The sequence below is a fragment of the Trachymyrmex septentrionalis genome, unplaced genomic scaffold, assembly GCF_001594115.1.
Source record: "Trachymyrmex septentrionalis isolate Tsep2-gDNA-1 unplaced genomic scaffold, Tsep1.0 scaffold147, whole genome shotgun sequence".
In the NCBI taxonomy this organism is placed as follows: Eukaryota; Metazoa; Arthropoda; class Insecta; order Hymenoptera; family Formicidae; genus Trachymyrmex; species Trachymyrmex septentrionalis.
Genome location: NW_017304620.1, coordinates 511,219 through 527,459, shown reverse-complemented (window position 1 = coordinate 527,459; position 16,241 = coordinate 511,219). Strand labels below are relative to the sequence as shown.

The window sequence follows — 16,241 nt, the reverse complement described above, 5'->3', positions numbered from 1 at the left end:
TATAATATACATATATATGTAATTATATAATAACAGTAAAATATTATTAAATATCGAATTTTATTCGGTCATTCATGTGAAAATACAACTAATAGGAATAAATATCTTTGATGATCTAGCTGGATCTTAAGGCGCGTGGGAAATGAGGTAAGCGCTCCGCTCACCGTCGCGAGCCTCTAAGCTCGAACAACTCGCGCGCTGTGCGCTCGGTGGGCCGTACCTTCGGCAATAGTAAATCGGACAAACGTGCGTATTCGGCTATCTTTAAACGTTAATATCTCGTTAATTATTGCGAGCATTGCAAAATAGTACAAGACTTTTCAACTTAGTTTAGTCCGCTCTATCTGCTCGGAACGAGTGGAGCCGTACAATCCAGCCACCCTGTGTATGGTATGTATATATATATATATATATATATATATATATATAAAATTATTATTATTAAAATTTTATGTTACATTTATACTATTCTAAGGAATGCGCTTAAAATATTACTTAATATTAAATAATATTATATGCTTGAAGGAAAGAAGAGAAGGAGAAAGAAAGAGAAAAGAGGGGGGAGGGGGAGAAAGAAAAAAGAAGGAGAAAAAGAAATGGAGGAAGTGGAATAGGAAGAAAGAAAAGAGGATGAGACGAAAGGAGAAAAGGACATAATCGACTGTGAAATAAGAATTTAATGATGGAGACATGCATATTGCAGTTTCTTTCGGAAAGAATAAACACTTTTGAAGGAATAGCGCGCTATTTATGCCAGTGTAAAAAATTTTGCATGCATGAATATGTATAAATATGTTTATAAACATACATAAATATTTATAAACAAATATATAAAATAAGGTTTGAAAGAATCTATCAGTAAAAGAAGATCAGAGCCTACATCAGCTGTTCGGATGCACAGAAAATTCTTTATTTTCATATAAATGTAACAAAACGAATAAAATAAACGTTTCGATCCTTTAATTCGGGTCCTTATCAATACAAAATATAAATCAAAATTATATAAGTAACGCAAATTCCAAGTTGATGATTCCCGACAATATAGTTCGTTCTTCTCTAAGTGTCAAATTAGCTATATAATGAATAGCCTAATAATTATCAAAAATATTAACTTATACAATAATAATATAAAAACTTACATTTGATAATCATTGAGCTATTCATTATATAGCTAATTTGGTATTTGGATAAAAAAGAGCGAACTAAATTGTCGGGAATCATCAACTTGGAATTTGCATTACTTATGTAATTTCGATTTATATTTTATATTGATAAGGACCCGAATTGAAGGGTCAAAACGTTTATTTTATTCGTTTTGTTACATTCACACGAAAATAAAGAATCTTCTGTGCATCCGAACAGCTGACATAGGCTCTGATGCTTTTTTACTTTTTTCACTGATAAATATTTATAAACATGTAGAAACATATATAAATATTTATAAACATGTATAATTGTATATGAAATATGTCCATACATGTTCATACATTCCTCTTTCTTTTGTAAAATTTCTTTTTAGTGTAATAAAAATAATAATAGTAATGTAAAAACATTGAAAATAATTAAAAGGGTAATTTTTATACTATTTGTTTTAGAAAAAATCAAGTTTAAAAGAAATATAAAATATAAGTTAAAGAAATATAAAAAAATTACTTATGTATAATTATATATAAAATTATGCATAATTGTATATAAGAGAGCAATTATGTATAATTGTGTGTATCCAGGTCTTTATTTATGTATGTTTATATATTCATGCATACAAAATTTTTACCGGATATGTTGTTTAAACTTACAGCATCCTGAGCTATTCTATTTACTTAACTATGTAAGTCATCTCTTTTCTACCTTTTTATAGTAATTTTTTTAAATGATCGTGTATTAAATACAAAGTATTTGCGTAATAATAGTTATGTAACTGAACACGTGTATCGATATGATATATGTTGAATGTATCTTGAAGATCGATTTATTGATTGTTAATGATAAAGATGCGGTACAATCACTAAAATATAATTATATTAGGACAAGCGCGCTCTTATGTCGCCTTCGTTAAGAATGATTTGAGGGAGAGCGTCCCAAGGTATGTTTACCCTTTTCTAACTTATACTCAATTTTAATTGCACATGTGTAGCACGGTATTGTCCATATGCAATCATAACTAAGTATAAGTTAGAAAAAGACAAAAATATTTGAAACACTCTTTGTCGGATCGCGAAACTAGCGCTAGCGTTTGTTCCAGTAGTAGTATGATTCAGTGGGCACAATCCGCGCGATTCTTTCGTGGCTTACGAGAAGTATTGATTAAAACGTAAGAAAATACACTCACACTCTCTGAAAAAAATACAAATAAAAGAAATGTGTAAATGAAGAAATCTTGAGAACACTGCAAAGAAACAAAGTATGTTGTGTTTGTGTAAAGTCACATCACAAATTTTTATGTGCAAAACGTAAACGCAATAAAAGAACAATCAGCGTGATAAACAAGTATCGAACTTCACGAAAAATCTATTTCTGATAAACTTAGAATGCATCATGGCATAAACAAATGATTTTTGTATAAATAATTTGATAATAATTATTGATTCGATAACAATTTTAAGAATAATGAATTTAGAAATTTAAAGAATTTACAGTATTTTTCATCGTATTCACATATTAACATAATTTGTGATCGTTTCATAATCTTTTACGCATTTGCGATGCGTAAGATAATATTAAAAATCAGTCATATGATGAATAAGATTCCAATGTTTAATATATATGTTAACCTAGCATATATCTCATTCTCTTTTCGAGATATAAAATCATTTTCTCATCGCAATCTTCTTGTGAATTATATCTTCGATGAAATTAGAGAGACGATTGTGCAAAACTCTAATTTTATGAGTTAAATTTAATATAAAGTTTTGTGGAATTTATATTAGAGCTTTAAGTAAAGTTTATAGAGCTTGTTCTCATCCATTGAAAGAAAAAATTGTTCCTTTCATTAAGATTATATTGTCAATACTGATTAATCTTATCTAATATCAGTAATATTATCGCGTAATACTCATCTATTTTCTTGTCACAAAATCATAAAGCCGCAGCATAGACTTTTGCATAACGCTTAACGCACAATACATAAGAGAATCAACCAATCAGATTTCTTTTTTTCCTTCCATTTCACGAAAAAGAAAAACTTTGATTGGTTGATTCTTTCATGCCTATGCATTATGTTTTATGTAAAAGTTTGTAGTGCGATCTATAACTTGTAGACATTAGCTAATGTCAGATGTCTTTCTAAATTTCAATTTATTTGCACGAATGCATTTATATTCTGAAAAAAAATGATGATTAATATTATATTTTCATTCACTTGTTAATATTAGCAAAGAAAGATTAATAATTCTTTTGTAAAATACAATTTAATTTGTTTATCCAATAAGAAAAATTAATTGTTCATTATAAGGATCGGTTTAAAATATTTTAATGTTCCGAAATATTTATATGTATCATAAATATAATTAACTGCACTGTATGTAGTATGTATATGTGTGCGCGTGTATAATTTTAGATGAATATAATTGATAATCTGAAAGGTTTATACCTCCCCTCCTTTAGAAGAGAGAGAGAGAGAGGAGGGGTGGAGAGGGAGAGGGAGAGAGGGAGGGGGAGGGAGAGGGAGAGAGAGAGAGAGAGAGGGAGAGAGGGGGGAGAGAGAGAGCGGAGAGGGAGAGAGAGCATTTTATTATAATCGATAATTTACTTTTAAACCGATCCCAAATATATTTGTCTAAAAATGATTTATAATAATATTTATGTCAAGTTACATCATTTTGCGTTAATTATGCAAAAAAGACAATATACGCTTCATTCAAATTCGTATCGCATCTGAATATCTACGATATAAAAATGCAATGCGTCTTACTTATGCGTCATACATATGTAATGAATAAAATGATTCAAAATATATCAATCAGTAAAGTACCTGGGTAACGGGATTCTCGCCCGGACGATAAACAACGTTGTGCATCGGCCGTTTGCGACCAACATAATTCACGCAGACGAATTCGAGAAGACTCGCGTAGATGAAACACATGCATACCCCGTCCCATACGTTCATGGCAGTCAAGTTTGAAACGACAGGTAGCGTTCCCCGGAAGCCATTTGACGTGGTGAAAAAGTTGAGCATCGTTGTTACACCTAAAATAATTGGAAGCAGGAATTTTTCATGTCAGAATAAACTATATATCTATTGTGATTAAAGTGCAAAACATTTAAGAAATTAAAGAACTTTAAAAAAAAGTTAAAAATTGTTTTTTATTACTAGATAATTTTTTTTATTACAGTTATAAAATTGAAATTGGTATAGATAAATAGTTGTAAGTAAATCGTAAATATTGCAAAATTTTTATCTCTTAAAATATTGAATACAATTCTCTCAAAACATTATTTTTAGAAATGGTATCTTCAATATTTTAAACATCATTTATTTGATTAATTTGAAAGTAATACTCTTCATACAAAAATTTATATTGATAGAAACGCTTTTTTATAGACACTTTTTTACTTTCAACTTTTTTCTTAAATTATAATAAAACAAAAATTTTATTTTTTAGGAAAATGCAACTTTTTTTTATGTAGATATGTCTAAAATCTAAACAATTGTGATATAAATTTGGACGGGATAAATGTAACTAAATAAGAGAAATCTTGTATTAAGTAAAAGTAAATATTAATGTTTAAATATTTTTGTAAATTTACACATCTGACACATATCTAATTTTGTAAACTGCGCGTCGAAATCTTTTTCGGTTTTAAAACGCAATAATAGTAGTAATATTATTTGACAAGCAATTTAATAATTTTGATAAACTTTTATATTAATTTCTTTTCGTTTTTAATGAAACTTGGTTTTGCTGTATTTTTCGTCGCTAAATACTAAAAGAATTTTTTGATGCTTGAACATATTTAGGTCGCCATCTTGAAAACTATGCAAAACCTCATTAATATTCTAAAATATTGATTGTACAAAAAAAGTGTCAGACAAAAAATAAAGATTGTGATATTGACAAAAAAGATCCTGTACATAATAGACGTATATTCAATATCTTAGTCGCCATATTTGAAAAACTAAAAACTAGGCTTCTATTTGACGTTCATGGGTTTATAAATTCTCATGCAACGTGCGGCTCCATAAAAGATTTCAACTATCCACACGAAGGGAGATATTGAAAAATAATTTAAGTTTATAGTTACGGTGGGGGGGGGGGATGCTCTTCGGGTGTATTATTCTTGATTATTAAATAATTTAGCTTATTACTTATTTAATATCTTTGTTGTTCGTATATTGGTCGCTACGTTAGATATGATGTAATAAGATCGCGATTTAGAACTTTTAGTAAAAAATGATATTTATATAAACGTATTAAAGACGTTCTCATAATGTACTATAAATGTACTACAAATGTTCATTGGATGTAAAAAAAGTGATGTTTTTACGTCTAAATTACGTCCGAATGTTCTCGGGACAATTTGGTACGTTCTTGGGATATTCATGCATATTGAACGAAAATATCTAAGACTATCCCTCGGACGTCCAATTATTGTGGGCTTCCGTAGCTTGAAATTTCGGGGCTTGGACGTAACACTTCTTTTTTATTAATTTGATTTCTCATTAACCTTTATATATTTATATTCTTTAAAACTTTAGATTTATATTTTTAAAACTAGTACTAATTATACTATAATATTTTTCGCAATAAAAGTTTCTTATTTAATTTAGGGAGGTATTCCCATACAAAGTCCATTGGACGTCCAAATCTGGTTTTATTTAGTTCGAACATCCATGGACTTAGTACATGGACTTAGTACAAATGTTTTAAAAACATGTTTATTCAGCATACAAAGTATGTTCACATTTGGACATTTAGAAAATGTTCATCTTATGCAAAAAATTTTCTAAATCTGCTCGCGACGTGTTGCTTTCGCTGACTCGACAAGTGAAAATTTTTTTAAGATCGCACGAGGAGTTTTACTTTTATTAGTATGTATGGATGTTTTTTGAACGTTCCATAGACGTCCCTAGGACATCAGTGCTATGTTAAAAATTTTCAACGAGAAAAAAATCTATAGTGCATACTGTTTAGGTACATCATGATCCATAATCCGCATCGTATCAATACGACGTACTATTATCGACAGGAGAGAGACTGTGGAGATCTCTAATCAAAGACAATATATATGATAACTGGTACTATAAAAGTGCAGTATATTTTCTAACCTAAAAATAGTCGTTATAACATTAAGATTAACTATTAGACAGTAACTGACTGGATGTTGAGTTAAACTGCACAAACTTCTATAAGGATCATATTGAACAGATGTATCATAACTATATATCCATGATTATATAGGTGTTCGTGGATCATCGAAGTACAGCGGTTTCCATACGATTTCAGAAGTCAACGATAGTGGATGGCGGTATGCAACCGGGTGACCATTTCGAAGCACTATAAAATTAATTCCCGAATTCAGGGAGAAACGTTTTCTTTTTTTATTATAATTTTATAATGTGTATTCTGGAATAAGATATTATTCAATAATAATACTCATATAAGAATCATTTTGTCTTGATTGTGGTCTAAAATTTGTTTAATATATTAATTTAGTCCAGTTTTTAATCCATTGCAACCTAAAATGGACGTTTTTAAGAATTGTTTTTAATATGTCCAATATGTATCCGAACGTCTATCATAATACGGTTTAAATATATTTTTAAAACGTTACTGTGCTATTAACTATCTGAGTTATTAGCATCTTAGATTGCGCGTGAAAATTTCTTAGATCTGCTGAGGATCGAACGAGTACCCTAACACGGTAGACTTGTGCGCTATCCATCATGCTACGCTTGCGTTCATATGACTGATAAAACGTGTTTAAAATTTTAAAGATTTGGAATCGTGAACAGGCGACGAAGTTATACCTTGTTTGTGAATGCAATTATAATATAATATATATAAAAATTATAGCATTATATAAAATTTTATATAATTATTGGGAGTGTGCATTAATTTTAAAGGATTTTCAAGATATGGCGTAACTAGTACTATCGCATCGGACCATATTGTTGCTATACGTACCTTCATGATCAAAGCCATCATGTGATTTTAGTTTTCAGTATGTGTTATTTTGCCGAAGTATAAACAATATTGTTTTTTTGAGCATTAAATATATCGAATTTTGTGCCAACAAAACGCAATTTGCGGGAAGCTTTACTTTTTTGCTTCTATTTGAAGAAAAGTGCTGCTGATTATACTTCATTCATTTCAACACGTAAGTACTTTCGACACTATAAAAAAGGTGATTTGGACACGGAAGACAAGGAACGTCCAGGCCAGCCGAAAAAATTTGAAGATGAGGACGTGGAAGCTTTACTTGATCAAGACCCGAGTCAAACACAAGAAGAACTTGCAGAACGATATTTTGAATTTTCAATTTGTAATCATTTTTTCACAATAAAGCCGTATTTTTACCAAAAAATCCCTCAAAATTAATGCACACTCCTAATATATTCAAAATTTATATATAATTATATATGTAAAACACTTTTTACCGGACATAATATTCTGCTTAGTTAACGAGATATTTTTAGGAAATTCGTAGGACATTTCTGTCAGGGCTATTAGGGTCCTTGTGTTTACAGAATGTTAAATAAGGATAAAATGACACATGGATGCACTCGGGTAAAGTCTCTAAACTCTATTTGTGTGCAAGCACGTGCGCCTGTACGTGTGTACAGAGTCTCCCAGCTAACTCGACCATTTGAAATATCTCATTTGGTTTTTATGATAGCAAAAAATGTTTTGAATGAAAGTGGAATTTGATTTAAAAGAGCACGTATTTTGATTATATTGTCTTTCTTCTAGATGAGGCGTTAAAAAGTATGAAGTTTACTTCCAGGATTGATAAAATGTTTAAAAAAAAAAGAAAACATTCAGTTTTTTATAAAACATGTTTTTAATGTTTTATACAGCTTTAGAAAAAAATCATGTTTAAAAAACAAAATAAAAACACCTTTCAAACATATATTTATTATATTTTATTATAACGCATTTTTACTTTCAAGTATTTTGAATCGTTTCTAAGGTACATTTTAATATTTAATTACACCTATTTCCTCATTTTTTTTAAACTTGAGCGTATTATCATGACTATATGTATATTTGAATGTTGTTTGCTATTTAACATTTTATTTGACTGTGTATATTTTAAGTTATGCAAATTTAAACAATAGCATGGCATTTTGCTAATGTGGTCCTTTATGCGTATTGATTATTCACGGCTTTTTTTTTTGAGATTTTTATTTCAAAATAATTATTCCTTAAACTAATTGTAATTCTCATATTAATTTATAATATTAATTTATTTACGTTATTATAGATTTTTATAGACTGCCAGTAGGTGTAATATGGGGGTTCTAACCCAGGTCCTCTGAGAAGAGCGCGGGGTGCGGGGGATACTCGTTGGCGCGGTGGGGTACTCGTTGGCGCGGGCAGAGGAAGGCGCGGTGGGGTACTCGTTGGCGCGGGCAGAGGAAGGCGCGGTAGAGGGGGAAGGCGCGGGAAGTCCCGGCGGCATCGCTGTAGTAGGACCCCAGTCGGTTGATTACACGCACGCACGCACGCACGCACGCACCCACGCACGCACGCACGCACGCACGCACGCACGCACGCACGCACGCACGCACGCACGCACGCACGCACGCACGCACGCACGCACGCACACATACGTTTATACGTACATTCATACATGTATATACGTTTATACATACGTACGTTTATCATACGTACGTTTATACATATACGTTCACACGTACATACATTCATACATTTATACATACATACATACACATGTTTATACATATACGTTTATACGAGTACATGTATTATAAAGGAAGGGAAAAAAGAAATATGTAATAAATACGTTAACATATTTTTATTTTAAAAATTCTTTTGCAACCACCAGTTATATATTTTTAATACATTTTGTAACGCGCAATTCTTAACATGTTGTCCACATCGCATAATATTAGTAACATCCAGATTAGTTAAAGGTTCGATGTCTTTGTAAACTGCATTCAAGGTGTCGATGTACATGCGTTCTCGCTCATCGTTCAGAAGCAAGGTCCACAGCCACGTTCGTTTTTCTTGTCCCTTAACGTACACGATAGCATCATCTTCAAATACAGCTGCCGTGATCAGACGTTTCGCCTCGTTGTACGGAACCATCCCGTCCTCCCATCGCAATCCATGGTGATAAGCACTTAACCAGGAAGCGCAAGACCTGTCGGATCTTGTCAAAAATTTCCATGGTACGGGACTCGTAAAAATATAATGCGTGAGAACGATCCCCTGTTTCAGCACTGCCACTTCCTTCACGATAAATTTCTTGTTAACGATGAATCCTTGCAGATCCACGAACGTTGGCATAGACATGTTGTCGAGAATACTGCGATCGATTGCGGCGTATCGTAGATTTTATATAGTGTCGGAGGTATACTTAGGTGATTTTGCGCACAACGTTGGTCAATGGATTATACTGCACCACACGATCGTGTATGATGACAATAGACTGTTGTATTTGTGGTTCTCCTTACATTCAAAGTCTAATCGCACGTCCACGGTGCCGCTCTTGACCGATTCGTTCTGTCGAGAGCAATCGATGATCACGAACGGGCCATTACGTAAAAAGGTTGTAAAGGTGAGACTCGGCTCGAGATACTCGTATCCATAGTAACCCTTGCAGAAACTTACGTAAAAGTCGTACAGAATCGCACATCTGTTTTTATCAAAATCTAGATTCAAATCATCGTACGGATAACATTCCGTATTCATGTAGAGTTTAGCATTGGTTAATTTTCAGTGGTGCAAAGTAAAGTGGTGGTAAGTCGAATCGACTTACATCCTCAGACATGATATTTTTTCGACCTGTTTGCATAGCGAAAATGACGTAGCGTGGCTTCTCGAGCTGAGTAGTCTTAATGGCCCACAAATGCTTGGTCGTGCTCTGCAAGAGCGGAAACTCGTACAGATCCCAAGAACGAAAAGCCATACTCAGATATCGTCCGCTCTCCAAAACGCGCAGCATCGACAGCTTATTTATCTCGCTCAATAACACGTGCGGCATTCGCCACTGTACTTTGAATAATTCGAGCGTCGGCTCTGTCGCCGAATCTCCCGTCAGACAATTGTTGTCATTGCGCGCTCGTATTAAAATCAATTTGTGACGAGCGTTGATCACCATACGTCTGTAATCTTCGCAAAATCTCAGCAGTACGTAGAGCGGTACACAGAAATTAAAGTATCCGGCCGCAGTAGTGCGCATCCCAGCCGGCATTCCGCAGAATCACGCTTCTGTCGGATGACACTGTTACATAGTTTTTGATCGTGCTAGTTATGCCCACGTTTCTGTTACGATCAATCTCCACACCGTTGAGTTCATATCGAATTTCATCGAATATAAACGCGACGCAATTATTTCCCAATGACACATTAGACCCTGAACCACTTTGTTTTTCGTCAGTTTTCCCTCGACGTATAGAAAGCTTCCGTACGGCAGTGTGTACAGATCCTGTTGTTGTATGGGTATTCTTATCTCGTCGCTGTACCCGAACGTTGTGTTGGCGAACGGATTGTACGTGTGAGTCTCAATCTTGACGACGCGATTGTCGAAGATCGGCTCGTCTTTAATGTTTAGGATATCAGTCATCCCAAATGTTGCGCACCACGAATCCCAAAGACTTTAAAAATGTAACGTTCGACGCGCTGAATTTCTTCTTCTTCTTCTTCCTAATGCAGTTGGAGCGAGTGTTATCGAGCTATGACGTCGGCCTTGTAAAGAATACGTTATCTCTCTGCGTGCGCTCCGTTCCGTTCAGCATGAGCATCTCACGCTCACGTTATCACTGCAGACGTCGTACGTGCTCTAACGGTATCTCTTCTCCTCGAAAATCGAGTAATCGCCCGTTCTGGTCGACGACGCGTATCGTTAGATCCGTGATGCTCCATGCGATGATCGGTAGGTAAATGATCTGCGCCAGCTTTTCCGATATCCTGGCGGCACGCTCGGCGAAAATTCGTGTATCGTGTGCACGCTTTTGCCATTGCTATACGCACCCGCGATCACGTTGTACTCTACGCGGATAACGTTTACGTTCATTATGTTAATCGACATGTCCGATTCGTGCCATCTTTGCGGTCGCAGTATACGCTTCGACGAGAATCCCAGCAGCGATCCAATGCTGTTGGGCTTGTCAAAGTTTATTCTGTACGCACATCTAATCTCGCATCTCATCGTGTTGTAGTTTGCACGGAGCGTAATCGGGTATTCTCCATCCTCACCATTATCGTCATCGATGTCATTGTTGTTATTGTCACCACGCACTATGTCAACGGTTTCAAGCGCGTCGCGGTGCGGACGTTTCCGTAAAATCGCGCGTTTCAGAAATTCATTTATGTCTCGCACTTCGTACGAACCTTCGGGAATTGTAATTTCCACATCATCTTTAGCAAAATAAAATTTGTTTTTTTATTTATTCACGTTCGGTATCGTATGATAAGTCTCAAAAATCGCCAGACCGAGTAATCGCTGTCACTCAAATCTATGGTGGGAAAGTAGTTTGCCGCGAGGACGGTACTTTTCCCTCAGCGTAAGCGTCAGCGACATGACGGAGTTCGACTAATACTGAGATTACGCAGCATCTCGCCGACCTTTTTAAATTCACGCGCGTCTACCGTTTATAGAAACCGCAGGCACATCTGCAGAAGCTCTGATCGTACGTCTGATAGTACGTACGATTGTACTCTATCGTCGTAGCACTGTTCCCGAAATATCGCACCAGTTCCTTGGGAGGTCGAAGATTACCGAAACTGTCAAAGTATACGACGCGATTGTTCCTCTTCGCTACCCAGTGAGTACCAGGCCCCGTCGCATCGTCCATATTCACGATACCGCTTTCATTTCGACGCGCACCGCTTGTCAGTAACGCGTTACGCATGAAAATGCCTCTAAAGTATGGTATGCGCATACGTCTCGCGAGCTCGTTTAATTGCACATTAGTAGTTGCGCATTTTTATCGATTCTTTGGCGTTTTTTTTTCTTTGCAGCTGCACCCTGTCCATGTTTGTACGAGCCGAGATACAGTCCGCGTCCGTATTTGTACGGAGCGAGATACAGTCCGCGGCCCTGTTCCATCGCGCGGTCGTGACGTTGCAGCTCTTCGAGCTGACATCGCGCGACTTTGTTGTCGTTTATCACTTTCGCCACGCTGGCCGCTCCGCCGATCAAGGACCCGAGCGCGCCCAACATTGGCAGAAACGGTAACGCACAACCTCGTTTCGCCGTTGGAAGTATCCGCTTTTTCGTCGTCTTTTTCTTCGTCGTCGTCGTCGTCTTCTTCTTCGGTTTCATGCCCATGGCGATCTTGGTCTTGGCTTTCATCGCTACCCAGACGGCAGCAGCGGCGGCTCTCTCGCCCAGAGCCGAATCATTCGCAGTAATGCGTTTCCGCACCTTCTCGGCTAGTATATTGTTTGCCGCGTGTCTATTGGTGAGATCGTTGCTGTGCGAATACGCAATGTCGTGTTCCCGACACACAGCGTCCAGCGGATTTATGCCCGCGTCACCTCTGGCTAATCGCTTCGCAAGTCGAGTGCCTGGGCCGCAAAACTGGTAGCCCGGAATATGTAACTCGAAAGGAAGCGCGTTTACCGCTCAATTCAACAGACTATCGCCCGACGCTGACATTCGTTAGTCCTTTATCTTAGGTGCGGGACCGTCGATGTGCATTCGCTGCCACGGCTGATTGTAGTGCTCGTCGCACCGACGATAGGTTCGAACCTCCGAATCTGTCTTCACGTGTTCCGGAAGCTGGTCCCAGACGTGTTCGATATAATCGTCGTACACGTGTAAGAGTACGACCTTCGGTATATATTGTAATTGCTCGGCGCTCAAGTTTCGAATATCGGAAGGATGACTCAGCGCGAGATACATTTTTGCTACTGCGCGATTCGCGGGATTCGCACGTCTTTAAATAGTCGTTCGAGAGTGCACAGTCTGTAGTGTGAGCATGAAATTCGTGCTGCAACCGCTGACGATACGCGTTACGAACGCGAAATCGCGAATGATGGAAGGTAGCGCGGAGAAGCGCAAGCACGGCGAAATGCTGCCGAGTACTATACGCGCGATCATTTGCGGCCCGTCGAATTGCGGTAAAACCAACGTTTTCATAAGCTTACTCGAGAACCCGAACGGTGTACGTTTCGAGAACGTGTACGTCTATTCGAAATCGTTGAACAACCAAAGTATCGATATCTCAAAAATTTGTTTACGTCTGTCGACGAAATCGGCTACTTTACGTTCTCCAACAACAGCGAAGTCGTTCCATCGAGTGAGGCGCGTCCAAATTCTATTTTTATCTTTGATGATGTGGCATGCGACAAGCAGGATGCGGTGAGAGAATACTTTTCGATCGCCATCGAACGTTGACTGCTTCTATTTCTGTCAGACGTACGCGAGGATATCTAAACATCTGATACGCGACAACGCGAACCTACTGATCCTGTTCAAATAGGACGGTACCAACTTGAAACACGTTTACAACGGTCATGTAAATACCGACATGTCGTACAACGAATTTTGCGCGTTGTGCCATGCCTGTTGGCAACAAAAATATGGATTCGTAGTGATAGACAAAGACAGTGCGCTCACAAATGGGCGATACAGAAAAGGATTTAACGAGTTCGCGATACCGTAACGCGACCAGTCGTTGTCGATACTTAGTCACAGACGAACATGGCAGATGTGCGCGAGTGTGAAAAAATCGCAAGAGCGATCGAGAAGACAAGCAAGTCGATCCGCAAGAAACATCGCGCTCTGAAGACCGGTAGAATCGAGGAGGACATCGCGTTGAACAGACGTTTTAAGCTTCTTATCGAACCGCTGCGATTTTTCGCCGACAGCCCCGGCGTGCGTGCGACAAAGAGAGAGTCGCGCGACGAAGATACAGCGTCTGCCCATAAACGCGAGAGGAAGGAGGAAGAAAAACAAGAGGAGAGAGAAGAAGCGAGCGAGATGTTCGAGCGTTCCACGACTCTGCATAAATCCAATGATCGATCGCACGATGATGTTCAACCAATAACCTCCACCCCGTGTGCCAAAATCGTACCAACGATAGAATCGTTGGAGAACGTTTTCGAAACGACGGAAGACTCGCTAGCGACGAAGGTTCAAAATCAGCTGCAAACGTCGGAAGGTCGAGAGGCGTTACGAGCTGGTTTGGGCCCCTCTGGGTCAAAAGTACGTCGAGGCCGTACTTATTTTACTGAGGGGAGCGCGAGATAAAGAGAGCGGTATAGATCACGTGTACGGCGTTTACCTACACAAGGATGGGCTGATGTTTGGCAATAAACGTTTCGACGTGGATGACGCGGACAACATAATTATCGACGGCGTACGATAAGACTAGGTCTTTACGAGTTGATTTTCAAGAGAATTCCCGAAGATGCCCACTACACGGAAGACGATATGCACAAGTACAAGAGCATGCTGTTGGTGACGAACGTGTACAAACACAAATACCATTCATAGGGTCGATTATAGAGCAACAGAATACAAGTACAAACACGTAATCGCCCCGTTGATGTCGGTCACACCCAAGAAACAGAAGAAATCTGGAAAGGGATTACCTCACGCAATGACATTAAACGACAACGCGATCGATTACGTATCCTGGGATGATCCCAATGAGCTGGTGGATCGTCTACGATTGCTCGACGTTTCGTCGAACAGGCAACAACGCTCACAACAACGAGATGCTGTCGATCATCGAGGAACTTCGCAAAACCGGTCTTATTATAAATTAAATCGCGTATTTATAAAACAAGTCAGTCGAGTGACACCAGCGAGAAAAAATACATTAATTTCTTATACTCTGTGTATTACACGTCAAATCATGAAAAAGAAATCCGATAAAAAGAGAGAAAAAATTAGCTCCGAGAAACATCGGCTCGTCGAGGAATTGCACGCTCCGGCGAGAAGAAATTTCCGCGTGTCATAGTCCGGGGGTACGACAATCTGTGGCTGATATCGTTGAGATGCACCCGTACTCGAGTTTCAACAGAGGCCACTACATACTCACCGTCATCGATGTGTTGAGCAAGTACGCGTGGGTCGTTCCGCTCAAGAGCAAGGGTGGAAGCGAGACGGCTAACGCTATCGCTCAGTTCGTTAGAGAGCGGAAGATGTCCGAAAAATTTACAAACGGATATGGGGAAAGAATTTTACAATGCAGATATACAGAATATCTTGAAAAAACACAACTTTAATCACTATTCCACGTATTCGACGTTGAAAGCGTCAGTGGTCGAGCGGTTCAATCGCACGCTCAAAAACGACATGTGGAAGATGTTTACACTCAACGGCAATTACAAGTGGGTCGACGAGTTGCCGCGTTTCGTGTCAGATTACAACGCGTGCCAGCATCGCACCATCGGCATGCGACCCGCTGACGTAACTTCTGCGATCGCCGAAAAATTCTTGGGCATAGTGTACAGTGCGATAAAGATAGCGGGTCCTATAAAATTCAAAGTAGGCGATTCGGTACGCGTGAACAAGTACAAGATGATTTTTGAGAAGGATTACACCAAATTGGACCACCGAAGTGTTTACAATCGTTAAGGTGCAGCGTACTAATCCTGTAACCTATCTACTCGAGGACTATCGTGGAAAATCCGTCGCTAGAGCGTTCTACGAACACGAGTTGCATCGCGCTACTCATCCGGACGTGTATCTCGTGGAGAAAGTGTTGCGCAGGAAGGGCGACAAAGTATACGTCAAGTGGCTGGGATTCGATGGATCGCACAATTCATGGATACACAAAAACAATGTTATTTGATAAATTTTTAATTGATATATTTTGTATACATATATAGTAACAATATAAGAATATAAGAATATAAACGTGTAAAATATTTTTTTATTATCCTTTCCATTTTTAGAGTATACAGATATAAAATACATATACGAGTATATATACGAGTATATGTATAAATGTACAATACACGAAATGAAAAATAATAGTAATACATAATAAATGACACTACATAAAACATAATACTAATACTTATACTAAAATGTAAAACATAATGTGTAAATTATAATGATAATAGTACATAATAGTAACAAGTATGAAGATTGTA

At 37.5% G+C, this 16,241-nt stretch overlaps 1 protein-coding gene across 12 annotated transcripts in view; it reads right to left on the bottom strand.

Moving 5' to 3' along the window:
• Positions 1-16,241, bottom strand: part of LOC108745695 (glutamate-gated chloride channel) — a 549,841-nt gene that overhangs the window by 169,976 nt on the left and 363,624 nt on the right. For 11 of the 12 annotated variants that reach the window (XM_018481999.1, XM_018481995.1, XM_018481994.1 and 8 more), the window contains one exon: positions 3,971-4,185. In XM_018481999.1, the coding sequence (XP_018337501.1) occupies positions 3,971-4,185 (215 nt within the window). Of the gene's footprint in view, positions 1-3,821; positions 3,882-3,970; positions 4,186-16,241 lie in introns of those variants that run through there. The other variant, XM_018482006.1, reaches the window with a different exon arrangement.